The 27,623-nt window shown below is 34.6% G+C and overlaps 1 protein-coding gene across 6 annotated transcripts in view; it reads left to right on the top strand.

Annotated features, from left to right (window-relative positions):
* ADAMTS3 (ADAM metallopeptidase with thrombospondin type 1 motif 3) overlaps positions 1-27,623 on the top strand; it is a 223,273-nt gene that overhangs the window by 75,587 nt on the left and 120,063 nt on the right. For 5 of the 6 annotated variants that reach the window (XM_039845408.1, XM_039845409.1, XM_039845410.1 and 2 more), the window contains one exon: positions 20,323-20,479. In XM_039845408.1, coding sequence (XP_039701342.1) covers positions 20,323-20,479 — 157 coding nt within the window. Of the gene's footprint in view, positions 1-6,111; positions 6,167-20,322; positions 20,480-27,623 lie in introns of those variants that run through there. The other variant, XM_039845411.1, reaches the window with a different exon arrangement.

Below are 27,623 nucleotides of genomic sequence, written 5' to 3'. Positions count from 1 at the left end.
TATGTGGTTTCTAGTACATTCACATAATTATGCAGCCATAACCACAATTAACTTTAGAACACTGTCTTCACTCCAGAGAGAAGCCTTGTGCACATTAGCAGGCATTCTCCTTCCTCCCTCCATTGCCTTTCCTCTCAGTTCTAGGCAACCACTAATCTGTTTTCTGTCCATGTGGATTTGCCTATTCCAGGCATTTTGCATAAATGCACTCATGCAAGGTGTGTTCTTTTGTGACTGGCATTTTTCATCTACACGTTTCCAAGGTTCATCGCTGCTGTAGCACACATCAACTCTTCGTTCCTTTTTATTGCAGAATAGTATTCCATTGGATGACTCTACACAGTTTATCCGTTCTTCAATTGAGGGACGTTGGCTTGTTTCCACTTTTTGGCTCTTAGGAACTATCTAGTTTTGTGATCTGAATTTATCTTTTAGTTTCTTCAGTTTGCATGCAGACTTGCAAAGTCAAAAAGATAAATTATATTGTTTTCCTCTGATTATATCTAGCATTAAGATATGACATTTCCATGTGTGAGACTTTAACTGACCACTTAATTCCTTAAAACGTGTTCGTAGCACATGCAAAACAAGAATGAAAGAAAACTCAGCACATCCAAACACAAGTGCCCATCCATGGATTTAAAAGAGAAATGAACATGTGAACACATTCTTTTTAACAGATAGTCATTGTAAACCCGGGTTTAGATTTAAATTGGAAAAAAATACCCAAAGGTGTTTAATGTTTATCCTTAAATGTCCAGGATAAGACCATGATGACAGCTACCAACTTATTTTTTATGATCTTGGAAAGACATAAGAGGAATAAATTTTTATCATGCGTCACACACACAGATTAGCATACCCCTTTTACCTCCTCATTTAGAACTTGGTGAGGTAGCAGGGAATTCTTTATTTGTTTTTCTAGGAACAGGAGAAGGAACTGTCTGTGCATTTATGTGTTTGTATTTTCTCCTCAGAAGGGAAGTCAGCACCGGACCCTCTTTCACTCAGACACAAACAGCTATGTGACATGTGTTCCCTTCCTTGCCTGCTGTCCTCGTAGCCGATAGCTGAGCTGCGTTTTAGGTTTCCTGCAGGATGTGGTGATACATACAAGGACTATTCATTAGGGTGATTACTTAGCTGTGTGTTTCAGTTCCATAAACACATGACTGTCTCCTTTGATACCCATTCTGCATCCCATTAGACTTGGGTAAGTTGGAACTGGTAACCTATAGGTCACACTTGAATGACCACAGACGACACAGGAAGAACCAGCATCATCCTTTTCTATTGCCAGAATTTTGAGGAATAATTGAACTAATAATAGTAAAAACATGAAGCAGGACTGATTGAAATGGGAATGTGAATGAGGTTTCTTGGCCCAGTTTTTTTCTTCTTATTCTCCTGTCTCTGGGATTTCGAATTTCCCTAAATGGAAACATTACCTGTTAAAATTGCACTAATTTATTTTCATACAGATTGTGCTTGATCACCTAACAACAAACTATCTGTGAACAAGGTTTAAGATATTCTATCTCTTGTGGAAAATTAAATCAAAGATTTGTAAGACCCTACAATTGCCAGGGAGTGTACTTGTTACAGAACTCAAGGGGTTCGAGACGTGGTTGTCATTGGGTAGTTTTATTTACTTGCAGCAAATAAAGGATTCACATCCAAAGCTCTGTTTCCCTGAAGGGAGGCTTAGCCACTGCCTGTATACACTATTCAGTTAATTATACTATAAGTCGATTTCTTCTTTGTAGTTGGCTACACTTACCTGGTTGGATTCCTATCAAGCTCATCCTGTTTACAGCTGCATCTGCAAAATACTGTGCTGCATTTTAACATTTAGCAAGAATAGCGTTCAGAAGCACTGCCCAGACCTTGAGACCCTTGTCCTGTTTAACATACTGAATAAGATACAGTGGTGACTGTCAATTACCTCCTTGTTTAGGTGCAGGTAAAGACATTTTTAACACTAAAGGGTAAGCTTTGTGATGATAAGGACTTAAACTGTTCTTATTAAACGTTATGTACATATTCCCAAGCACAGTCCTTGGCTCAGAGTAGTGATTCGACAAAAATTTATTGGATGAATAACCGTATAATCATAACATTGTATTAAAATATTATGACCGAAATGTGAGGAACTGATTTTACCCTGGTGAGAAAGGGAGTTTTCGGCATACATGTCTTTTTAACTAGGTACTGATGACTGAATAGGATTTTACCAGGCAGATAAGAGCAGGAAACTAAATTATGAAAATTACTTCTCATGTTATAGACATCGTGATGGATAGTAGAGCAAGACAGTATTATTTCGTTGTATTATTATTATTATTTAACATGTTAGTATGTACTATAATAATCCTTTCATTATTGCATTATTATTATTATACAAAGGGGGAAACTGAAGTTTGGAGATATTAGGTGACTACCCCAAGGTCAAAAAGCTTCCAGTGAAGGGTCCAGTTTTTAAACTCAAGGTTATGTGTCACCCTTTTCCAGATAGTGACAAGTAACTTCCAAGTAACAGCCACATATCATATTTCAAGATGGAAAAACAGAAAACCGCCTCTTTGTTTCTACTAGTTAAAATGTATCAGTAAGCTTTTTCATGCAATGCTGCCTTACTTGGTACTCTGAGCAATTCTTCTTTAGTGCTCCCCATCCAGAGGATCCCTCTTGGATGCCCCCTCACCTCAGGTATCTCTCTCAGAACCCAGCCACCACACTGTGAGAAGCCCTGGCCACATGGAGAGGCAAGTCTTCGCGAGATGGCAGTCTAGGTGCCAGATGTGCGAGTGAAGATCTTTCAGATAATTCTAGACCTCAGCCATTCCAGCCCCTTACATCTTTGTTCCCCAGACATTGTGGAACAAAGACAAGCCATCTGCAGTGTGCCTTGTCTGAATTCCTGACCCAGGCGATGGCTGGAGCTGCAGCAGTCATCCGAACCTGGCAGAGGAGGCTGCTCAGCCTCTTTCCAGAAAGGAGAGATGGAGTGCTTGATGCCCCACTACATCCATACAGGACTGAATTCCTGTCGCTCCCAAATAGTTATCCATTCAAATAATCATTTAAGAACCCTTAACCTCTATCTTTCTCTGTGCACAGAAATTAGTTTGAGGTGGATCATGCACCTTATGTAATCCTAGAGCCAAAAAGCTTCTACTGGAAAGTTTTGGAGTAGACATAAAATTTCTTGAATAGGACACAAAAAACAGTAACCATAAAAACCATTGATAAATTAGACTTAATTGAAATGAAGAATTCTACTCATCACAACACACCATTAAAATAATGAACAGACAAACCACAGATTAGGAAAAATATTCACAACATATATATGTGAAAAACAATTTGTGTACTAAATAAAGAAATCCTACAAATCAGTAATGAGAAGATGAACCAACTAATTTTAAAAAATGGACAAAAGAATTGAACAAACATCTCACTAAAGAAGATATAAGAAATGTCAATAAATATGTGAAAGGTATAGTATATTCATACAATAGAATACTACTCAGAAATAATAATAAGCTACTAATGCATGCAACAATATGAGTAAATCTCAAAAACATTGTTAGGAGTAGAAGCCAAATTCAAAAATCTACCTACACTATGTTTCTATGTATATGAGGTCGGAAAATAGCTTAAAAAAATTATGATGGTAGAATTAGAAAGTGATTGCCTGAGCATTGGAGAGATAAATTGACTGGAAAGGGAAAACCTTTTGATTCTGACAGCTGTACCTTCCTTATATTTTGTTTTTAGTGTTGGTAATACAGGTATTTGCAATTGTAAAGACTCATTACCTTGAGTACCTAAGGTCTGTTTTTATTGTATGTCATTTTTACTTCACTTAAGAAAATGTCACGCAAAAGTAGTGATCATTTTCTAATCGGAATTCTTTTAGTAAAAAAGAGTAGAAATCCAAATTAAATATATTTTCCTTACATGAGAACATGGGACTTAATGAGATTGTTTTTATTTATGGATGGAGAGAATTGACCAGTGAACAATTTTAATTTTTCTGAATTGTTCCTCTTGTATAAAGGTCTCGCCTACACTGTGCTGTGTCTTCATAGGAAGAAGGAAGATGTGTCCAAAGGCATGTGGGAATATGAGCTGTAAGGGGGTTGCTGAGGCTGATGCAAAATGTGTGATTGAGCTTTCACTGTGGGCCTGGTGCTGAAAGGCACTCAGGCCTACTTGTTGAAGGAATGATTAGCAAAAGATAAGGTGCTTGGGGGACGGAATGAGCATCATGTACTATGCTCAGAAGTTCAGATTTCATCTTCTAGGCAACAGGTATCCATGGAAGTTTTTAAGTGGAGAAGTCANCCCCTCAAGAAGTTGACTGGCTTTATGGAGAGGAAGCTAAAATGTGGAGAAACTGGTGGCAGAGATATTAGTATGTAAAGGTGGTGTTTGTTGTAGAGCAATTGCTCTACAATAAAAGCTACATTTTAGATTCTAATATTTACCAGATTTTGATGCATGATTACAAAATGAGGTTCAGATCTTTGTCTGAAATGTGTTTGAAACATAGCGTGAAGATCCTTTTACTTGCCTATTTTACGCTTTTTATCTTTTTAGTATTTTATTGTTCTTTCAGGGAATTACAAGTGACCTTTATCCAAGTCGTTAAGTTTGAAATATTAATTTGTGGTATTTCACTGTAAAATATTTTGCTTTTTTTCTATTTGAAGTAGAAAAGCTGTTAACTAACATTCTGTGTGTCTTCTCAAATTTTGCATTGACATCGTAAGACATGTTCCTTTAAAAAATCATAAATATCCTTTGTAGTGACCTTATAGGCAATTGAAAAGTAAAGAAAAAAAACCTCAAAAAATAAAATTGGAGAAGGAAGCCACATTTTTTTCTTTTAGAGAATTATTCCTTTTGGAAATATATTTTAAAGTTTCAGCAAACACCTTTTCAGAAAATGATTTATTTAAACAAAATTTCTATGCCAAGGTAAGGCTTATACCGGTAACATAGCAACTGTAGGTACACATTTAATTTTGTGAGAAAGATGGCAAAAAAAATAAAAAGTCTCAAGCTTGAAATTATTGTCTATTGCCAATTCAATAATGTAAAATATCTCACATGGAGGAAAACCTCTGACTACGATGGTGATTTTTTATAATATTTTAATCTAAATAATATGTTTTGTCATTCATTTTTTTTTTTTAAAGAACCTTAGGAATTGTTAAAAGATTATACCAGTCACTGTTAGTTGTTATATACATAACATTTAAGGAAAGGAAACATCTAAAAAAAAAAGGAGAAAAATGATAGAAACAGATGACTGCATTATCTGACTAAAGACTTACTCATACACAATTTTATTTAAAAAGACCTAAAGGTGATGGAGGGAAAACATGTGGTTTGGCACTTGAATGTCATACAGCAAGATTAATATACTTTATTCAGTAAAGCTTTTTGAAAAATGAGCTAATTCTCAGGAAGCTAAATACTTTTTTGTTGTTGCTCAAGTTAATAATTACTATGATAGTAAGAATTCCGATTCATTTTGTGACTACTTAATGAAATAGCATGTACTACCTTTCTTCTTAAAAATAAATATATTTTAGGGGCCTTTAAGTTACATCGGTTCAATCCCAAAGTCCTAAACCACAAAAAATTGAATATTGGTTAATTTTGACATTTCCTAATATAACACATCTAACCTTTACTTTGTGTAAGCTTAAGTATATGCTACTTAGAAGATTCCACTTGTTTCAAATTAATACATTATTATTAAGCATTGTGTAAGACTAACAACGATTAGGCATCCTTGGAATTTTGAAGGCATATCAGTAGTTAGTGTATGTTATGATCTTAAGCAAGTTGATCTTTCTGACTTTGTTTTCACACTGCTGATCTAATAATGTAGTACAGAGAGAATGACCAGTTATCCTGGTTTGCCTGGAATAAGCAATTGAGATTTTCATTGCTAAAACTAGGTAAGTCCTAGGCAAACCAGACACTGTATGTCCTCAAGACCTTTTCGGGGGTTCTGTGAATTCAAAATTATTTTTGTAATAATACTGAGACATTATTTTCACTCTCATTCTTACTCAAGTGTACAGTGGAGTTTCCAGATGCTACATACAAAAGGTATGATGTTACAACAGATTGAATTCAGAAGCAGGTAGGAGAATCCAGCTATCTTCTATTAAGTCAGACATGAAAAGATTTGCAACAATGTAAAACAACGCCATCTTCTCACTAAATTTTCTGTTTTGAAGATCATAGTTATTTTTCATAAAATTTCTACCACATAAGGGGGCTAATTTTTAAAATGAGTTAATAAATATATATATTTTTAATTTCTAATGTAATAAATACCAAAAAACATGACCTACATAAACAAAGGCTCTTTGGGGAGCCTCAATAATTTTAAAGAGTATAAAAGGGTCCTAAGACCAGAACATTTGAGGACCATTGCTTTAGAATTTTTCTACGTGAAAGAAGGAAGTTTTATTTGTGAACAATAGCATACACCAAGCCTTTCAGAAGGCTTTGTTTATGGGACTGTGAATCCCTGTCTTCTTCCTGGTATCTCTGTGTGTAGTCATGCTGCTTCCCTCTGCCCTAATTTTCACACATGTAGGATAACAGAGGGTGCTGTCAGTTAACTTTGGACTAAATTTACTCTAAATCACAATAGCTAAAACTCAAAAGGAACAAAAACCCCAAAACATTTGCATTAACTCAAAAGGATCAAACAGTTCCATCAAACTAAACACCATCCTATTTAATGGAAAGAATCTTATGAATAGTAAAGATACCTTTGTTTCCTCAAATCTGCCTATATCTAGCCATTGCTGCTATTAGCATATTACCTGGTTAATATTAATGAATATAAATATGCCACAGGACTCCACCTAGCAGTGTGAAACCAGAAATAATTTTTGTTTTCTTCATTTTATGGGTCTGAATTATTATTGTTAGTACTGACATAAAGCCACGTGGCTGTGGGAGAGCTCATCCTTGTATTGCTTCTGTTGTCACGACCCCCTGGAGGACTGGTTCATAGTGGACCAATATGGAGACCTGGCTGAGAGCTTTGGAACAGGTGAATGTTGTTTATCACACAATCTTAGAAGAATATATTCTGTGTCAATTTTTCAACCTTTAGACTTGCGTAAGAGCGATAAGTTATGATAGAAATTGGATTGTGATCATGGCCATAAAATCCTTCATATCGACTAAGTAGGATACAGATCCATGAGCAGAAAACTAGTCACCTGATAATCTTTGTGTTGCAATGAATTAGTACAGAGATATTTTTTAAAGTATTTAATTACTTCGAGAATATTTTAGGAAGTTAGATGACAAATCTTTGATGTCAGATGGTTCTAGTGAGGCAAACTATCCATGGCATTTTCCTATTTGCTAAACATTAAAGCTCAGCATCTTTCCATGGCAGTAAAAATGCATCAGGAACCCAATTTTAATATGTCTATGCCATAATTGATTTATTTAATCCCTATTTATCGTTTCCACTTGGAATGTATAAATTTAAATTCCTAGAAGTGGAAATGCTGAGTCAAAAGATATATGCATTTTTAAGAATTTTTAATTTTAAATTATCCTCCTGAAAGGCAGTAATAATTCATAATTCCATAGGAATATTTAAGATTGTTGTTTCTCCATAACTTTGAAGACCTGGAGATTTTCTCTTTTTTTTTAAATCTTTGCCAATCATAAGAACATTAATGAAGGCTACCTTAGAAATTAGACTGTCATCAGATCCAACCTCAAATTATTTGATTTAGTCAGTCTGCAGTGACTAAAAGCTCCAGGATTTCCATTTCTTATACTTCTGAGATCTTCTACTCTGTAAGAGTAGACAGAATATCAAGTTAGGAGTTTGAAAGATATGGATTCGAGTCCTAGTTTTGCCACTCACTATATGACCTTGGGCATGTCATTTAACTTCTGAGGGCTGCTTTTTAAGTAACACCAGGTGATTTTAAAGACTGAATGAGCAAATTGTCATTGTTATCATTGTTATAGTACCATATAATTGGACCTCAAAAACAGGTGCATAACTAACTTCTTTTGGGGGATGGAGACCCCATTTTCTTTGTGGCATAAGAATCTCAGGTTGCAGACCAGCATCAGTCTCTCTACTCTGATCTCAAGTGGGCTTAAACATCGGGATGTGCTCAGGTTTGAAGGCAGAGGCTGCTCTTTTAATGGAATCAGCCTCACTAGTCTAATTGATTGATGTGCTAGATAGTAATTGGAAGCAAGAGAGGCCAGCCCCTCTGTAAAAACCATGCTTTGTTTTTGAAAACAATTATTTTTTGAATCCCAACTCACATCCCTGTGATATACATCTACAATTGAAAAAGAACAAAAGGATTAATCAGTTGGCATACATAAAAGAAAACATGCTTTGTTCTTTCGAGATTTTGTAAGAAATCACAAGTATAAATGCTTGGAAAACCATTTATACATGTGTGCTATTTCACCAAGTTTATGAAATTAAGAGACATATTTTAGGAGTAGAATGTAACTTTATTAAGTTTTGTTTTAGAACAATACCATGTTTGTGTGACATTGCATTTTCATATGGCAAAAGTGTGGAAAGATTCAGCAGGATTAAATAAAATGTGTGACACGTGTTGGACTCTGTGCCCGAAACACATTAGATCAAATGTGGCTGTTCAAAATAACAAATGCTTTAGCCTCATGTCTAATGTGCCAGGTCAAGGCTTGGTATGAAGCAAGGTATACCTTTTTTGACAGATATGCCTTCATTTTTTCTTGGAATGGGACATACTAATTTTGTGTCTCAGAACAAGATCATTGGAAGACTCAAGATATGAGACGAGTCTACAGAGCAAGTGTAAATTTAGAGGGAACAGAGAGAACTAGAAAAAGTCTTTATCCGTGGAGCTCGGTAATGGACATTTACAGCTACTAGCTGGAGAGATGCTTTAGCTAAATTTTAATGTGACTTGCAGGCAGGGTGTGACTTTTGATCAGAAGCTGACATTAATGATCAGGGTCAGCTGTGGTTAAAGCTTGTTTTTTCCATCATAAGAAGATCATCAGGGAAAAAAGTCAGTATATTTCAATAGTGTAAACTGTTTGGGGCTGGTGCAGCCATTTGGCAGCCCTATAAACAGAGTAAGGTTTCATTGAAAGTATGAGAACTGAGAAATATATGTTCTTTGCCTTCCAGCTGAGGTGGATGCTGTTCCAATGTAGAACTAGTTTCTGAGTGCTAATTTTAAGAATTGGATCTTGTTACTTTTTTCCTGAAAATATTATATCATAATATGTGAAAAGTTTGGCATATAGACATATTTTTTTTGATGTAAGCTAAATATAATGTTTATGTAGAAAATGTAAAAGTGAAAAAAGCCACTTAACAATCCATTATTGGTCGTTGGTACCATCAGTATAATATGAGGAGGATTAGCTCAGGTGATTTTCAAGTTCACTCTCAGTTCTAATGTTCTATCATTTTTATTATCTTTAATACCCAAGTATTACACTTTTTATTCAAATGTTTAATGAGATAGAGTGGTATTTCTATCAGGATCCTAATAAGGATCCTCGTAGGGAGCAGTGACATTCTTTGAAAGGTTTAGTTGAGAAAAATTTCATGAAAGGACTCTTTAAAGAGGTGTGACCAAGATAAGGGGACCAAGATGGGATGGTGAGCCTATCAAGAGCAGGATGTTCTTATTGTCCCTCAACATCAAGGTCTTAAATGGCATTGCAGCTGAGGCCATGGAAGAGGGTACCTAAGGGGAGTAGACACCACCATTGTCAGATCTGTGGTGTGACAGAGAGAGAAAAGAAATACAAATAGCTCTCCTCTCTTCTCTGATCATCTGAAATGGAGGATGCTGTGGGAGGATTTTATGGTTCAGGCTATGAAGTGGCATATATCACTTCCACCAACATTCTGTTCTCTAGTATCTGGACATACCTAACTGCAGAGGAAGCTTGGAAATGTAGTTCTCCTGTGTGCCTAGAAAGAAGAGGACAGCACAGGTTTTGGTGATTATCAGCATCCTCTGTTACAGAGGGATCAAGAATGACTCCCAACTTTCTGACCAGAACACACAGTGGATTGTGGTTAGGAAGTTATCTTGGGCTTTCTTATCTGTTGGGTAACTTTATCCATAATAACTTCTAGCTTTTTCTCTCACTACTTTTTCTTCATAGGTTCTTTCTTGGTTATAGTCAGTATATACAAATCTTATAGATCGCTCTCATTTTGCCTCTCCCAAATTTCTCTATCCCTTTACCCTGCTTTATTTCTTCATAATACTTAATATCATATGCAAACATGTAATTTTCTTGTTTATTGTCCTCATTAATAATTTAAGCTCTATGGCATAGTAACTTTTTCACATTCCTCACTATTGTCCCAGTTCCTAGAAAGTGCCTGATCCATAGGAGGGTCTCAAAAATGTTTGTTCAGAGGAAGTACTACAGGAATCTGTGAACTACATTAGCCGTTGTGGCGTAATTCTTTCCTCCCATTCCTGTTTGTGCCCACTGGATATCCTATTGGCTTTGCTTCTTTTTCTTTGCTTACAACATTTCCTTTGCTCTCTCTACTTTGATTTTATGTTTTGCTTCTATGGGTATTCTAGTTAATCTACTGAAAGAGGTTTCACTGATGGAACCAGAAACCATCCTAAAGTCTTAACAGTCCATGTTCTATTTTTTAATTCCTTCATATGCTCTAAGGTTTCCATGTAATTTATTTGTTGCTGATGGCTGTTTTCCTCATGCTATTTCTGTTATAATCTCTTGACTCATCTCAGGACTCATTTTCTGTTCCAGCCAGACTTTTCCCTTGAGCTCTTATAATAATTTTGGAGCTTTGTTTCCATTACTAGACTTTCCCTCTCTTAGCTACATAACTCTATCTAAACAATTAAAAATAATAGGTAAAGATCAAGTATTTGCTTTTATTTACTAGGTGTTCTTTTTCTACCTTAACTCTAACTCCATTCTTTCACTTTGCCATTGTTGCATAACAAACCACCCAAAGTTAGGCTGTAAAACAACAACTTCTTATTATGTTCATGAATTTTATGTATCAGGAATTCAGAGACGGCAAGTGTCTTTGCTCCAGAATGTCTGGGTCCTCATCTGGGAATGTTCAAAAGACTGGGAGTGATTTGGGTGGCTGAGTGTTGGGAGCTGGCTTCTTCATTCACATGTCTGATGGCTGGGCTAAGTGATTTGAAGGCTTGGAGTCTTACCAGAGTGCCTACACATGGCCTCTTCACGTGGCTTAGGCTGTTCACAGTGTGGCAGCTGGATCTGAGAGGAAGCATCTCGAGTAAGAGTGTTTCATGAGACTGAGGCAGGAGCTTCAAGGTGTCTTCCCAACTAGGCTCAGAAATCATGCAGTGACACCTTCACTACATTCTTTTGATTATAAGTGAGTCATGAAAGCTGGTCTGCATTCGAGGAGAGGGAAATTAAACTTCATCTATCGATGGGGGTGGAGTGGCAAGGTCATATTGAGAAAACTAGTGTGGATGGGAGATTGTGTTGTGGGTCATCTTTGGAAAATAAACTCTGCTACATTGACCTATATCTAATTCATGGCATTTCTTCTGTTTAACCCCATAAAGTTGAAATGCCCTGAGGCCTTGTTACTCAAAGTATTGTCCAGGGACTGGAAGCATCATCTGAAGCACTTATTAAAATTACAGATTTCTGATTCCTATCTCAGTCCTTTTGAATCAGACTTTCTGGAGTTGGAACATGGAAAAGTCTCTGAGGTTGGGACCTAATTTCTTTGGCACACTAAAGCTTGCTACCTATTTTATTTTACTTTTATGATCATATTTCAAGTTATTTATCATGGGAATGAGTGGATCTTGGGACATTGGCAGGGAGCAGCTTGTCAAATTCATGTCTTTCTTGGGAGCTCTAACATTGCAAGATAATTTAATTGGAAGTCATTTTAGAGATTAGCTAGTAAAACTTTTATAATATTTCAGATTATTAAACTGAGCCCATAAAGCTTAAGTGACTTTTCAAAAGTCATACTAATTAATAACAAAGCTATGACCAGAACCCAAATCTTGCGTCAACCAAGCTAGTTCCTTCAATTATATTCTCTAAGATGAGGTAGGTTCATCTTATCTTTAAACAGCAGTTAGGTATGTTAATGGCAAGATCTTAAAGGAAATCCCACATGTTTAATTAGAAGAGATCTATTGGTTTGCCGAATTGACCACCTTAATAAATTGAATATTTCAATATTTGATCTCATCAGGGCTTTAGCCATATATATAATTCAAGTTTTCTCTTAGAGATTTTCTTTTATGTCTTCATAGACTATATCATGGCTCAGGAAAAGTACTAGATAAAATGCTTTAACATGAAAAAACAGATATTGATCAGCTACATAATGCACAGTATTTATAAAGTAAAAATGAACCAGCTTTGCAGGAGAAGCCAAATTATTCCTTTAATTAATATCTGAGAGTTTTTATTTTTATTTTTTTTCTGGATTCTCACAGAGCAAATAATATATGCTTATGATACTGAGAGTTCTCAAGGATAAACATGCTACTATTACAATAATGAGCTTTCTTGGGTCACTTTTATATGATCTCCATCATAGGCTGATATTTTGAAACTTTATATAGTTGAATAAAATAAGTCCTCGTAGGGGCCCCCAACATGGTGGCTTGGCTTAATGGTGGCAGGGGCTTGTAATGGAGATTAGGGAAAATTAGTAGAATTAGACTGGATGTATAGAAAATCCTTCAGTCTTCAGGAAATGCTTCTAGAATTGTATTTCTCACAATGTAGATTTTGATAAGAATCAGGCAGCAGAGGGTTGGATATTATGTTCTTTAATTAAGGAACTAAAATGGCAATATCTAATGTCATTGATTAAGGTTAGATTTATTTGCTTTAGCAATAATTGAATTGTGAATCAAGCCAGCATAGTCCTTCTTTTTATGAAATTCAGTACTCTAGCCATAATACCTGTCTGACCAAAAGACTCATTCATCCTCTTCAAGGAGGAGATTATGCAAACATACAGTGTTATCACTTTGCAGTGGATTATGTTAGATGCTGTTGTGAATCAGAAGTCATCTAGAAGGATCACTGTTGAATGAAATGCCAGCCGAACCCAAATGTAAATCTGGAATTTAATCAGATCTGTATTTTAGTTCAACTAACATCTTACTCAGAATCTCTTAATTTCTAGGCTCTAGCACAATGAACATAAAAAATTATCATAAAAGATTGACAGTGATAAATACCATAGAAATATAGATAAAATGCTGGCCGTACAAAAACAGTAAAAATTGCTTCTGACTTTGAAATAATTGAAAGCTTTATGGAAATGAGTGGCATGGCTTGAAGGGGGTATTTTAGCTACTTTTTAATCTTCATAAACCATATCCAAATGCATCCCATATAATTAAGCTTCTTTAATGTAAATAAATAGTGTCTTTGGTTAACGAATACAGATTTGGATCTGTTCTCCTCTATAGCCCTTCTCAACTATTTTGCCTTCCCCAAAAACTGCTCTGTGGAAATTTTGGGGGTATTGAAACATCCCCTAAAATTCAGGAAAGATTTGAAAGTCACCTTCATGTAATAATATCTGTTTAATGCTAAAGTGGAATCAGACAAGGTGTTCAATTTTATTTTATTGATAGAACAAATATTGGAGGAAGTAACACAATGAAATGTTGACACTCAAAATGGGTTTTTATAGAAACTTAATGAGCCAAGATGGCGTTTTTGTACCACTAAAGTATAATCATTGTCTTTCTTGAATATTATATTTACATTTATTCTCTCTCACACACAACGTTAATATAAAATTTTCCTAATGTGTCTTCTAGACATTTAAAGCTAAGCTAAGTTTAATTAAAATAGTTCAAATAAAACTTAAACTAGACTTTTAAAACTTACTAGTGCTTTTCCATGTTGCGTTAAGATTATATCCAATTTAGCACAAAATAATGAATATTTAGTTAGCTTCAGGTTTGGTCATGTATTACATTATTTGGCACATATTTCCTGCCATTCCAAAAAAAGCTACCTAGCTCTACTCTCTTTCCTTAATAGATTTAAGAATCACTGCAATAAAAACAACATTTGGGTGTCACAGTAAAAAATGGAATGCTTCCATAGCATAAGTTTTTTAGAATATCAGGCACAGAATGAAAAAAATATATATATATATATCTTAGTAACTCTTGTTGGAACTCTTTTTAAAATGCTGTTTATACTGATTTTCATTTTAAACCAAGTCAAACAATTTAGTCTTTTCTTCGTGACTAATATTTATTATTACTAACCTAGAAAGACTTGAGTTTTATATTTGTCGTAGGGCTTTAAAGTTTACAAAGAGCATGCATAGACATTATCTCATCTGAAACTCCCTGTACCGCAATCCTTAACTCTCCTTTGCCATTTAGACTCTGATGAGGATTAGGAAACCATCTACCCTGGTTTATAGAATTGGATGTCAAATGTGGCTGTGAGGATCCGTCCTAGTGATTAAGAGTATGGCCTTTGTGATAGCTATTTCCGTGCTCCGAGGCTATTTGGCTTAATTCTGGATTCTTGGCAGTGTTGAGTGATGTAGCTGGAAGAGTTGACCAGATGAAAGGGAAATTATGTAGCTGGATTTCTAGCATAGATCATTATTTTATAACTATCCCCTCTGAAATTCTGTCAAAGGGCCTGTGTGAAGACTTAATTAAAATGTAATAAAATATGTTTGATATAAAATGCTTAAAGCAGTACTAAACATAAATAGTCTAAAAATTTGTTTTAAATTTTGAAAAATAGTTTGAGAAATATAATAAATATTTCCTGTTTGGTACATGGGATTATAGAATAGTAAATTTCGGGGAGGGTTGTATCATAAAGAGAAATTTATGAAATGTTATCGTGTTGTATGGATTAAAAATGACTGCATCTGTTTAAACAGTCTCAGGATTATATGTAATCTTACATGTGACATTTCTAAAAACTTCTAAGTTATAATTTAAAAGTTGTAAATTTCTGGCAGCATTGTAAATAATACTAGTACTTAGAGTGCCATGGTCTGAGAGTTTTTTATTTTATATACATTGTGTTTTATTCCTTTAAGTAATTCATCATCATATGTAGTAAATGTATCCTGTGAAATAAGACTACGGGGATCTGAGAGCAGGAGGGTACGTTATTTAATGTTAGGGTGTGCTAATGTATGGTCTTTGAGCTTACAAAAATATTTATTGAATGAGTGACTACCTAAATGATATCTTAGTGGGTAAAAGAGACTTCAATACTTAATTATTAGTATTGATGATTTTTTCTCCTACTAAGTAAGCGTGAGCAGTTTTGTCTAAAAGCACTCATAAAATAATCACTCCATTTTTGGTAGTAAGTGAGGGAGAAAAATCAATAGTATGGTGGAAAGAGTAGCAGAAGAATCTAACTACAGTGATTCTATATAGTCTAGGGTCTGAATTATATGTGGTTTTACCACCTACTCTTTTCATAACTCTTTGAAATATCTCTTTAGCCCCAAATATCTAATTTAGATACTTGTATTAATTGTCTCATTTCCTTCTCTATCTTCATTCTTTGTGTCTTCTTCATTGCAGCTGTTTTTACTATGATAAAACTCTCCTACTTAGATGCCTGTTGCATCTAAGTAGGGGAATCAAAAAATGTTCAGACTTGTGGTGGTCATGAAAAGGTGTTTTCTATTTTGTTTTTTTCCCATCTCTCCTAGTATTCCTTTTTAATTTCCTTCTAATATGTTTTATTTTCACTTGTCCATCTCTTCTATTACTTTCTTCTACTACCCTCTCTCAAATATTAGGCACCTACTTTGAGCCATGCATTGCTCTGGGCCCTGGAAGACAGCACTGATATGACAAAGTCTCTGCTTGATGAAGCTTATGTTCCAAAAGGATAACAGATAATCATCCATGTGCACCCTTGAAGAAAAATAAAAAAGCCTGGCATAGAGAGTGAAGGGGAAGTTTATATAGGTGGGGGTCATGTGGCTGGAGTGGAAAGAGCAGGTGTAAAGTAGTAATAGAAGCCAGAAAAATAGACAGTGCCAGGCCATGGAGGGTCTTATAGGCCGTGGTCTGGACTTCAGACTTTAGGAATTTCCTATATGGTAGGTCAAGGTAATGCAAGTCCTCCATAGCCTCGTTTTCCAGAATCGCCCTGCACAGACCTTCTCTGAGCAAATGAGGTACTGACTATCCTTAAGCATGTCTTGGGCTTTTGCACTTCACATTCTTTGCTCAAACCTGAACTGTCTCACTTCTCATACCTTCTGGCCCGCCACCAGCATGGCAGTCTTCCCACCTTTTCATGACCACCACAAGTCTGAACCTTTTTTGATCCCCTCATTTGGACCATCCACTCACGGAGTTTTTCATCAAAAATGTATCAAAGACATTTTTTTGCCACCAATTGTGCTGTTTCTTAAGGAGATAAAGGTGACTTAAGTTGGACAAGTCTGCCTCAAAAGCTGATGGTGCTGTGGGCAGAGAGAAAACAGTAAATTTGACATCAGGTAAAAACAAATTTGAATTTTTGTTAAGAGACCCGAGGGAAAAGAACACATTGCTCTGAGTTGGAATGATTGGCTAAGATGGACCCTAATTTACATGCGGGCACCTAATCTATGTGGGAATGAGGGAGTCAGAAAATGATTTCTAAGGAAGTAATATTTAAGCAGAGACCTGGGGTGGGAGCTAGCTACAGTAAGTGTGGTATGGTGGGAGAAGGGAGTTCTAGGCAAAACCAATAGCATTCAAAGGCCTGAAGCTATGAAGAGGTTGGAAATGTCAAAGGAAAACCAAAACTGAACAGAAGCCCCTAAGGCTGGGGCATAGCGAATTGGGTGAGAGTGGCAGTGCTTGAGATTGATAGGCCGGGCCAGATGATGCAGGTCTTGAAGGCTATGGTAGGGAGTGTGGTTTTAAGTGCAATAGGAAGCAACCGAAGTGTTTTAGACAAAGGAGTGACATGATTTTGTTTGAGGCTGAGACTACCATCTGTTCATCAAAAAGATCCATTTGTCTTTTCTCCCTGGGCACACAACCAGATTCCATTTCCTGGCTCTCTCTGCAGTTGGCTATGTATCCTACCCAGGGAAGTAAGTGGTAGTGGTGCATATCGCAACTAGGACTAGCTCATTAAACTTCCCATTTGGGCTTCCTCCTGTCGTTTCCTTTTGCTACTGGGCAAACGTGGAAGCTTGCATTAAAATGGCAGCACACCATCAGCCTGGACACCTGCATGGCTCTGTGGAACAGAATCCCCTCCCAGCTGATGTACAGCTCTTCTGAACTTTTATGTGAGCAAGAAAGATGCACCTGATGTTTTGAGCCATTGCATGTTCAGTTCATTTGTAACCATGTTCTATTTTGTCTAAATTAATATGATAGTTTGAAAGAACAATTTTGTCTGCTGTGCTATGTGAAAATGTGAGACAGTGTGAACAATAGTTGTGGCCAGGTGAAGTCCCATTTATATGGGAACTAAGGAGATTTCAGTTGAAATAGATTTTAGTAAACTACTGGTAGTTTACTATGTGTAGAGAGATATGGGGGAAAATCTGACTTAATTTGACTCTCAACTACAATATCACTTGCTTTCTAAACTTTCCGTCATATTCCTCATTCAATAGGCACATACTTTATTTACTTGGCAAGGCTGCCCTCAACTGGAGGGCAAACAAACCATGTTTTTGAGAATTTTTTAATTACCATGTTGTCTCTTGTAGTACTTTGTATAAGGTACTTTTTTCATTAACTTTGTTTAAATTAATGAATAAAAGGGTAGGCTCTCAAATTTACTGTCCACAGAGTTATTGGCGGTCACATGACCCAGCTCTTGCCTGGCCAATGATATTGTCTCACCCTGGCTTAAATTTTTATTGCCTTCTAAGGGTGAGGTTTAGCTGTGTTAAATTATGTTTTGTCTATAGTCTAATGAGATAAGTAACATCAGGGGGTCTGGGATTTAAATATTTGCAATTCAAGGTATGTAGAAATGTCTTTCAAAGGGCTAATCTTCATTGCCTTCCCCATCATTTCAGGTGTCCCCAATAGCCATTGCTCATTGCTCAGAGTTGCTTCAGTGACCACCATTTCCATCCAGAGTTAGGCACTCATTTAAGAGAATCACGATGGTCTATGGAAATCTCAAGATAGGAAGCAGCTTCTGTAATCTAGTGAGCAATGATGAGGTCTGTTACTAAGGAAGTACCAGTGGAAATAGAAGGATGGGAGAAAAATGTAAGAGACTCTACAGAACATGGTGACTAAATGGATTTGGGGCATAAAAAAGATTGTAATTAAGATGAATATGAAGCCCCATGCTGATGAAACCTGTGTTTCCAAGGTAAAGCCAGTTAACAACACTACCTGCCACCAACGGTTGGCTTTAGCAATGAGACTAGATGTCGCAGCCTTGGATGTGGTCTGTTTGTTAACTTGTCATATGTTTACTGTGTTTGTGCTTAGATGGGATATGTTTTATGAGTAGTATTAACCCATCCAGGCCTGAGAAGGGCAAAAACAATGATGCTGAAATTTCTGGTAAGAAGAGAGGTACGAATGTGACATCAATGCTTATGATAAAAATGACAATCCAAAAGCATGAGAACAATGTTGAAAATTGTATTTTAGAAGAGATGAATCTATTGACAGCAGAAGCAACTCTGAAGGGTAATGATATAATCAGGTCACTGTGAAGAAACTGTGTTTTACAATACAGGACTAGAGATAAAGTAATTGATCAGATGAGAAAACAACTTCAAATATTTGTGTCTGGAAGATCACCATTGCTATTGAATGCCTATTAGCTCAGTGTTTTCAGTGAAGGCTAGAAATTTCTTCAAGAGTGTAAGGACTAAGCGTGGTGAAAGGGCTCTGGTGATGTTTTCTTGTAAGACATGTCTCCATAGGTTCAAGGGCTGATTGTAAGTTCACAGCATCTAGGCAGATATAGGTGTGGCACATGGAGACACCAAAGCTGCTAAGACTTCCTTGTGAGGTGTACACAGGGGAGGGAGGGTATACCTGGTAGTGGAAGTCACAATGAAAGGAGGGGACAGATGTGAATGAAATAGAAAAGTGACCGTCAGAGACATATTTACTGAAAACAAATGCTATTTGGTAGGGTGTACCTACCTTTCATTTCTGTGTTGCCTGACACCAGAGTGGTAGAGATGTTAGACCAACATGAGTTAGAAGGGATGAGAACTCCCTTCCTTGCCAGTCATGTTTCCTGGGAAAATATTGAGTGAATTACCTCTAGATCTGATGTATATTTTTGAAATAATTACAGTTCTCATACTCGCAATTATTTCTTCAACTTTGTTTTCAAATAAATACACCGAAATTTAAATTAATACTACGTATCAATGTATGACCTTTAAAGTATAGCTATGAGCTGTAGCAATTTGACTGTAATGTAGACTTGATATTTAAGGAAGAACAAATTTCAGACAAAACCCTTATTTCTCTTTGGCTATAGTACTGAATATATAGTCCTGGTGTTTTTCTAAATAAATAGAAGAAATAGTCAAAAAAAGACATTAAATAGAGAGGTGGAAGGAATTAAATGTCAGAATAATCTTTTTAGTGTGAAAGGGTGAAACTTGAGGAAATATATATATATTTATGTGTATATATATATATATATATATAATCATGATGTTAGCTTAAGGTAGGATAAACATGAGTTCTTCAAATTAATAAATATTAGAATTAGGGGTTTCCAATGAAGCTTAAAAAGGCTATTTGAAGACAAATAACTTTGTGTACTGAGTGCACTATGGAGTTTATTCCTCTCTTACCATAGTGGTTTGGAAGGAAGATATAAATAAGTTAAAAATATGTAACACACATGGGCAGAAGCTCTACAGTGAGATATTAAGAGGAATTAGAAATATTTCTTGAATTTATAAGCTCCATAAGATTTTTTTAGAGATAAAACACCAAATAGAATATATAAATGCACTTCCTTTGCAGTCTGATGAAATGTATACATTGTATGATTTTCTCATGCTTAAACTATGTAAAGTTCTTATTCTACTTTACATGCTTTTTAAAATTCCCATCATACATGAATTTATAACTTACAAATGACTAATATTTCATAATACCTTAACCATTTAAAAATTATAGCCTAAAGTGGAAAGAAAAGGCATTAGTTTTCACATATTACAGTTTTGCCATTTAAAAAAGGTACTTGTGAGATAAAGATGATAGATATTTCTTTAAAAGTTAACAAATTTTATGCTTTCTCTAGGCTGGAATGATAAAAAGTGATAATGATGAGTATTTCATTGAACCCTTGGAAAGAGGTAAGCAGATGGAGGAAGAAAAAGGAAGGATTCATGTTGTCTACAAGAGATCAGCAGTAGAACGGGCTCCCATAGACGTGTCCAAAGACTTCCACTACAGAGGTAGGCATTTTTGACAACGCTTAATAATTAACCGTGATTTTAAGATATGGTGAAAACAACTCTCATCAATTAAGAGAATGTGATTATCATGAGCTCTCGCATGATGTGGAGGTAGCAAAATAGGTTTATATTATAAATTATAAAATATGGCTTCCCATTTTAAATGCATAGAGGAATATATAAATACATATTATTTTATTCCAGTACATTATTGTAATCTCAATATGTTTGTTATTTATATATATTTTTAAAAGTTTCATTGTTTCATTGTTTCTCTAGCTTATGTTAAAACTTAAAAATATCCATACTTTCCAGAAGTATCTAAATTATGCATTATTAATATTATTTAAACACATGAAAAATAGCTTTATCTACATGACAGAGTTGTGTTTTAAGACCAGTATGATAGGTATGTTTGAAAATAGATATGCTATTTGACTTGAAGGTCTGTTTTACAAAACTTTTTAACGTGGAGAAGACGAGTTGAATACTTTCGTTGAATTTTAATTCAAAGTACTCCGGACCACTAAAATCAAGTAAATTATGACACATGAATGTTTTCTATTTTCGTGTGTTTGTTTTAATGAGATCTGAAAATAACTTGGTGTCTAATCTTATAAACTGGGTATAGAAGTGCCCTTTATGGAGAAGAAAAGAAATATGAGAATCTGTTGTTTTTTAAACCAAATCTCCAAAAGTCTGTATTTACTTTTGCCAGACCAACTTTCTGAATTAAAGACAATGGAAATTTCTCCTAGGAAAATGTCAAGGATACAAATAATCTTCTTAATTTAGCAATTATCTATCCTCTAGATTGAGTTGATACCTATTTATTCCTTTGATTTTCAGATGCAGTGAGCTTCTTTGAATAGTGAACTGGTACAATTTAAAATAAATTTAAAATGAATATGACCTGAAAACTTTTTGAGAAAGTTCTTACTTGAAACAATAGGTCTGTGTTAATAGATGCAGTACTATGAAATGTGAGCCTGTCCTAGAGGGTCACTGGTGTAACAGAAAGAGGATACACTGTAGACAGGCAGGTCTGAGTACCAGCTCTACAACATTGTTGTTCTGTTTACATTAGAGTAATACTCTTTGATCTTCAGTTTCTTTACCTGTTCATAGAATTAAATACATGGCACAGTTATAATAAGTATTAGAAATGATCTATGCGAATTGCTGAAATGTAGCCCTGGATAGTAATAGGTGCTTAATCGAAGCTAGATGATTTGTTATTGTTATTAATTATTTTGTGCAAAAGATTTACATGTTAGGAGTTTTGTTCAAGTTGAATAGTTAGGTAATTGCTTCTCTTCATGTTGTGAATACATTACTATTAAATCTCATTTATATTTTCATGTTTTAAAAATGTTATTCTAAATCAAAAGACTGTATATCAAATGATAGATTGTAGGAAATAGCGCTTTTCCCATAGTTTTGGTTGTTATATATTGAAATATCTAATATCTCTTTTGAGGCAATGGCTAAATATCTTTTAGAAAAGCATAGCCCAGATGTCATGGAATTGTGTTGGAGGACTGGAGAGCACATTAGTCACTATGGCTGTCTTCCCATTTGCTCTCTTGTACCCGTAGTTTCGCCCAGCTGTCACTTGTCCCATTTCAGTGCCTGACAGTATCTATTTCTATAAATATCAACCCTGGCACTTTTCATTAGGCTGATATTTATAGGGAAGGAGAGAAGATTTTTTTTCTTGAAATCAGAAAATTAGGACAAATATGTTTAATACCTATTATACTTTTGGATGCTGGATTAGGGAATATACTTTAGCAGTCATGGTATATTAAATTAAAATAATTGATGGATTAAGGTAATTTGAGACATTAATTTTCAAATTTATTTAAAATATTAATCCTAGTTTTATCAAATCAACATACTCAGATTTTACAAATGAGTCATTATTAAGAATGTAGACACTGAAGACTGGTTTTTTTTTTCTTTTCTTTTTGCTCATGAATAGAAGATTGCCTTACAGTAAAAGTGGGCCACAAATGAGATTAATACATTTTGGAAGCGTTCTCAATGACCATGAGTGGAAGCTAAAAGTTTCCTTTGTTATCTCTCACTTATCTTGAAACTTGAACAAAATAGAACCTTTCCAGTTCTCTTAGAATGTTCTACGATAAACCTTAGTATGAGCTTAATACATTTTATTTTCTTATTGTTGAAGTTCTGATTGAACTGAGTTGCTGGTGATATCAATTTTACCTCCTTTTGAGAATCTTAAACGGTAATCAAATATTTTAGAAGTATAAATCTTTTTTCCTAGGGTAAAAAGATTTTCAGAACTTTAAGTACCATACTATAATTTAAAATTCTTCTTTTAACTTCTTGGTCACAGGACTAAGAGCCAAACTTTTTCATGGACTAAATATTTTCCAACTGAAAATTAATGTATTTTTATACCTATTCCATCATTCTGAAATATAAAATTGAACAGATTCTAGGAATAGAAAGGCATATTGATTTATAAATGAGAACTGTAGTATTATATAAAATTATCCTTTTTCTGGATCAATTCAGAATGTTATTTTAGGAGCCACTTGAGGTCTTTCTTTAAATTATACGAAGAGGGCAAAATACATAAGACCTACTTAGAAAGAAATGCATTTGAGGGCCATGGTCTTCATAAATTTCTCTGACAGCAAGTCATCAAGAGAGGTTTTGATCTAAGCACTTCTGACCCTCCAGAGTTTCATCAGTAGTGCCCCTGTAAATAAATGTTTTGCATTTTGCTAGTTGTCACAGTAATTGCCTGACCAAATTTCTTGCTTTGTCATCTTAGCTACTCAGAACTGCCCTTCATCTGAGGTCTGTAATTTGTTGCAGGTGTTCTAAATTAAAATCAATTAAAATGAACTAAGTGAGTAGTATTGAGATAGAAGGAGCCCAAATGGATTAAGATTAAAGTAAAATTGATGAGATTATTTGTGAGAGTATATGTTAAGGTTGGAGAGAAAGAGAGTGATCAAGGATGACTCAGACTTCTAATCTGGAATAGTAGAGAATTCTCTTTGCAGAATTCAGGTATTTAAAATGAGAAATAGAAATACACTTATGGACGATGACAAGTGGGTATAAATATGGACATACTGAGTTTGAAGCTACAATGGAACAGTGAGTGAATTTAAAAATGCATAGTATATTTTTATAATCATGCCCCAGAGTTAATGCATGAATGGGCTTATATACATGTTATGGTAGGGATGGGTAAAGGTTAGCTTGGGAGTCATGTGAAAGGTATTGGTTTGTGGATGCTTGGAATACCTCTGCTTGCCTTCTACTCTCTCATTCTCAAGTGTGTAATCATTAAGAAACAGAAGCTGTACAAAACACAGAATTGGTAGTTCATGAAAGATGTTTGCTACCTATCGCTATAGAAGAGGACATTCTGTCCTACAAACAAACAAACAAACAAACAAAAACCCAAGAACTGAAAATAAAGCAAAAATTATGCTTCTTCCACACCCAAGAACCCTAAGCTATTCTTCTTGAAAAAATGCAAAAATCCTTTTTGATTCCTTATCCTCTAAACATATTTATCTGGGTTTCCAATAAAAGTCACAACTTTGAACCTTGTGAGATAATATATGATATGGTATGATTCAACAACAAACTTTCAACCATTCCCATGTATTGCACAGATTCTGTTTCCTTGACTCTTAATTGTTGTATTGATTTTGAAATGTAGAAAAATATGAACAACTGCTTAACTATATATTGAACTTATAAAATCACAGTGTTCTGCTTGGGTATTTCTCTTTTAAGAATAATACCTAAAGCAGTTTTGCATTTGGCAGTGCAAATAATCTTATCCAGTTCAGAACTGGCAGGTCTTCATAACACATAGCACTGTCAGTTTTTGGCAAAAAATATCATTTTTCAATAAACAACAAACATAAACTTGGCATGCTTATAATGAAATTTGTCAACTTCATCATTGAGGGAGAACTGAATTTACCTCTTTTTCTGATTCCTGCTTTGGGAGTATGGAAGTCACATCCATTTTTCGCAATATTAGTTTGGACAAAATTATTTTATATCTTACGATTTTTATATTTTTACTTGGTAACAACATGGTTAACAAACCATTAAAGGGCCATAAAGTTCACTTCCACTGTTAAATCAATCATCAGTCTAAACTTAGATAAAAAAAAAACAAAATATATTCCTGACCATCTCCTAAGAATGTCTACACTGCCATCATTAAGAAAGCTTGCTTTAGGCAGTCTATTTTTTGAGGAAGTGGAGGGCTGTACTTGCATGACATCATTCAGCTTTTCATATTTTTTATTTAATCCCTAGGCCCTCGGGCTTCTCTCTTCAAATTACAAACTATTCATTCACCAGAAGCTTTGTGTTAAAGTAATTTTTGTAATTACTTCCTACCAGTGGGAAACAAGGAATAGTAAGCCTTTATCTCCTAGCTTCCTTTCAGGATTTTCATTTTCCTGCATGAACCCAAGTGCTTGTGACTCTGGTATGGTTGTCATGGTGCTGTGAAGGAGTGTCTTTGTCCCAGGTGGGAAACATGTACAAGTCAGAAATGATTTGGGAGTTGCTCCTTGTTGCTGGGGAATGAAACTATGAAAGAACTAGAATAATGGGAAGACTATTCCTTATTTTAGTGATGCTAGGAACTTCCTAGGCACAGAGCCTTTCCCTGAATCTGTAGACACCTCAATAGGTACTATAATCCTTTGTATTTGGAAGTTCTCATGACCTATGCCCCAATCAAAGAGAAACATTTGTAATACACACACACACACACACACACACACACACACACACACACACACACACACATCAAACAAGAGAAATGAATTTTAACTGATGTTTTCTTATTAAATGAAGTATAGAACATAATATGTCTAAATCATTATGATCTGTCAAATAGCTGTTAAATGGTAAATTTTTAGGTAGCTGTTAATGATAAATTTTTCACAGCTGTGTAGTTTAGTTTATACTATAAGGGTCAGCCATTGATCAAGCCTAGTACCATTGAATTGATATTGAAATACTAGTTATATTTATAGAATTCCTTTTCAGTTGGATTTTATATATTTCATAATCTAGGTATTTATAATAATTATTGACAAAAATAAAGGCAACTGAAGATTGAATTATTACATAAAATAATCAAAAAGGAGAGTGATAGTTAAAGAGCTTTCAGAAATGAAACATAAGGATAATACTTTATTTTTATTAAAAATTTCTTACTGGGCCTATTCTCTTTATGAATAGGTTCAATAAAAGGAATTTGTTTATGAAATATAACTCCATATTTTTTAGAATAAAGAACTGAAATGGAAAGATTCAAACTGTATTGAGAGTTCAGAGCTGCTGGATTACTAGTTATTGATGTGGAATTAATGGAAAAAATAATTGGAAGCTTTTAGATATAACTGGGATATTGAAGTACAATTGAAAGCAGGTCATTTATAGTAGGGTAGAAAGCTAATTCAGATAATTTAGGCCAGATGTTGATTCTTAAATTAAATGATTGCCTACTTGGAAGTAACTAAAGTTGACCCTTAAACAATGCAGAGGTTCGGGGCACTGACCCCATGCAGTGGAAAATCTGGGTATAACTTTTGACTCCTCTCAAAACTTAACTACTAATAGCCTACTGTTGACTGGAAGCCTTAACGATAATATTAACAGTTGATTAGTACACATTTTGTATGTTGTATGTATTATATTTTTTATTCTTACAACAAAGTAAGCTAGAGAAAAAATATTATTTAAAAAATCATAAGGAAGAAAAAATACATTTACAGTACTGTATGTATTTATTGAAAAAAAAATCTGCATATGTAAGTGGACCCACGTAGTTCAAACTGGTATTGTTCAAGGGTCAACTGTATATCAGTTGACTCATTAGGGAGCAATTCATATCAAGAAGAGATTTTGTTAGTAATTAAAATGTAATTATTCTTTCAAAATAAAAAAATATATCCTATTATCAAAATATACTTTTTTTGTTTGGTTTTATTCATGTCAACTGCTTTTGCTTAGGAGGGGTAGGTCCTACTTTTAGTAAAATATTAAATATGTTTTGATTCTGCTCATGTGCATCTGCTTAAACACATTTTAAAGCCTTTTTTTTTCATGTACAACTTATAAACTTTCATGTTAGTAAAGTGAGAAGTTTTTGTGTAAGGAATCCTAATGTTTCTGGAGGTTTAATGATCTTTTGTTTCATCATTTCTAACTAATGTAATTGATATTAAAGAAGATAATTTGCTGTAAGGTAGATTTTATCTATCTATCTATCTATCTATCTATTTATTTATTGTCATTGTTTATTTTCCCTGCTGGATCATCAGTCTTTAACTTTAAATTTAAAATTTATTTATGCTATTTGTACCTAATCATCTTCACTTGGTATTTTGTAAACATTTTTTCCCACCATGGACCCTTTGCCTCCCCGTGGAATTTGTGTATGTTTTTCTCAGTCCTGTCTGTCTTTATAAGATATTTTTTTATCCCTGTCTTCCTGCAAGTCATCTTTTTGGTAGATGAGGTTGAGGTTAATGATATATGTTGAAGAGAAATAAAACAATAGGAAAAAAGTGTAGCATAGAAATAATATTTTTGTTTGAAAATAGTTTGAAATTAGATTATGGGGACTAGGAATTAAAATATAAAGACTGCACTCAGGCCATAATCAGTGCTTCTTTAATGCATGATTCTGCAAGGGGAGCTAAATAGTTGGTTTTATTCTTTCTAGATACCAGAATTTTCACTCTGATTTTCAGCTGTGCTCCATCTGGTCTAAATATCTAAATTTAAAAATTCCTAATGGAAGTACTTGAACTTGGAACTTTGTATATGATGAAAAGATTCATTTTAGGAATAAATGGAGTCATTTCCCTAAATGAGAATATAAAATTTATTGTAGATAAATAATTATATACAGCATATTCCTATATCGATTTCTAGTACCTTACTATATATCTGGAAAAAATTCTTGGATAAGTCTAAATGAGACATTAGCTCGAATTTTTTTCTCTTTCATGACCATTGTAACCACTTATATGTCTCTCACATTAACTTTTTTTTTTTTTTGCTTTAGGACTGTGATATTTGTTCATTATTTCAAAGCTCTGATTAATAA

The sequence above is a fragment of the Pteropus medius genome, unplaced genomic scaffold (genome assembly GCF_902729225.1).
Source record: "Pteropus medius unplaced genomic scaffold, Ma_sr-lr_union100, whole genome shotgun sequence".
Taxonomy (NCBI): domain Eukaryota; kingdom Metazoa; phylum Chordata; class Mammalia; order Chiroptera; family Pteropodidae; genus Pteropus; species Pteropus medius.
The sequence above is the reverse complement of the archived record's forward strand: the minus strand, read 5'-3'. Positions and strand labels throughout refer to the sequence as shown.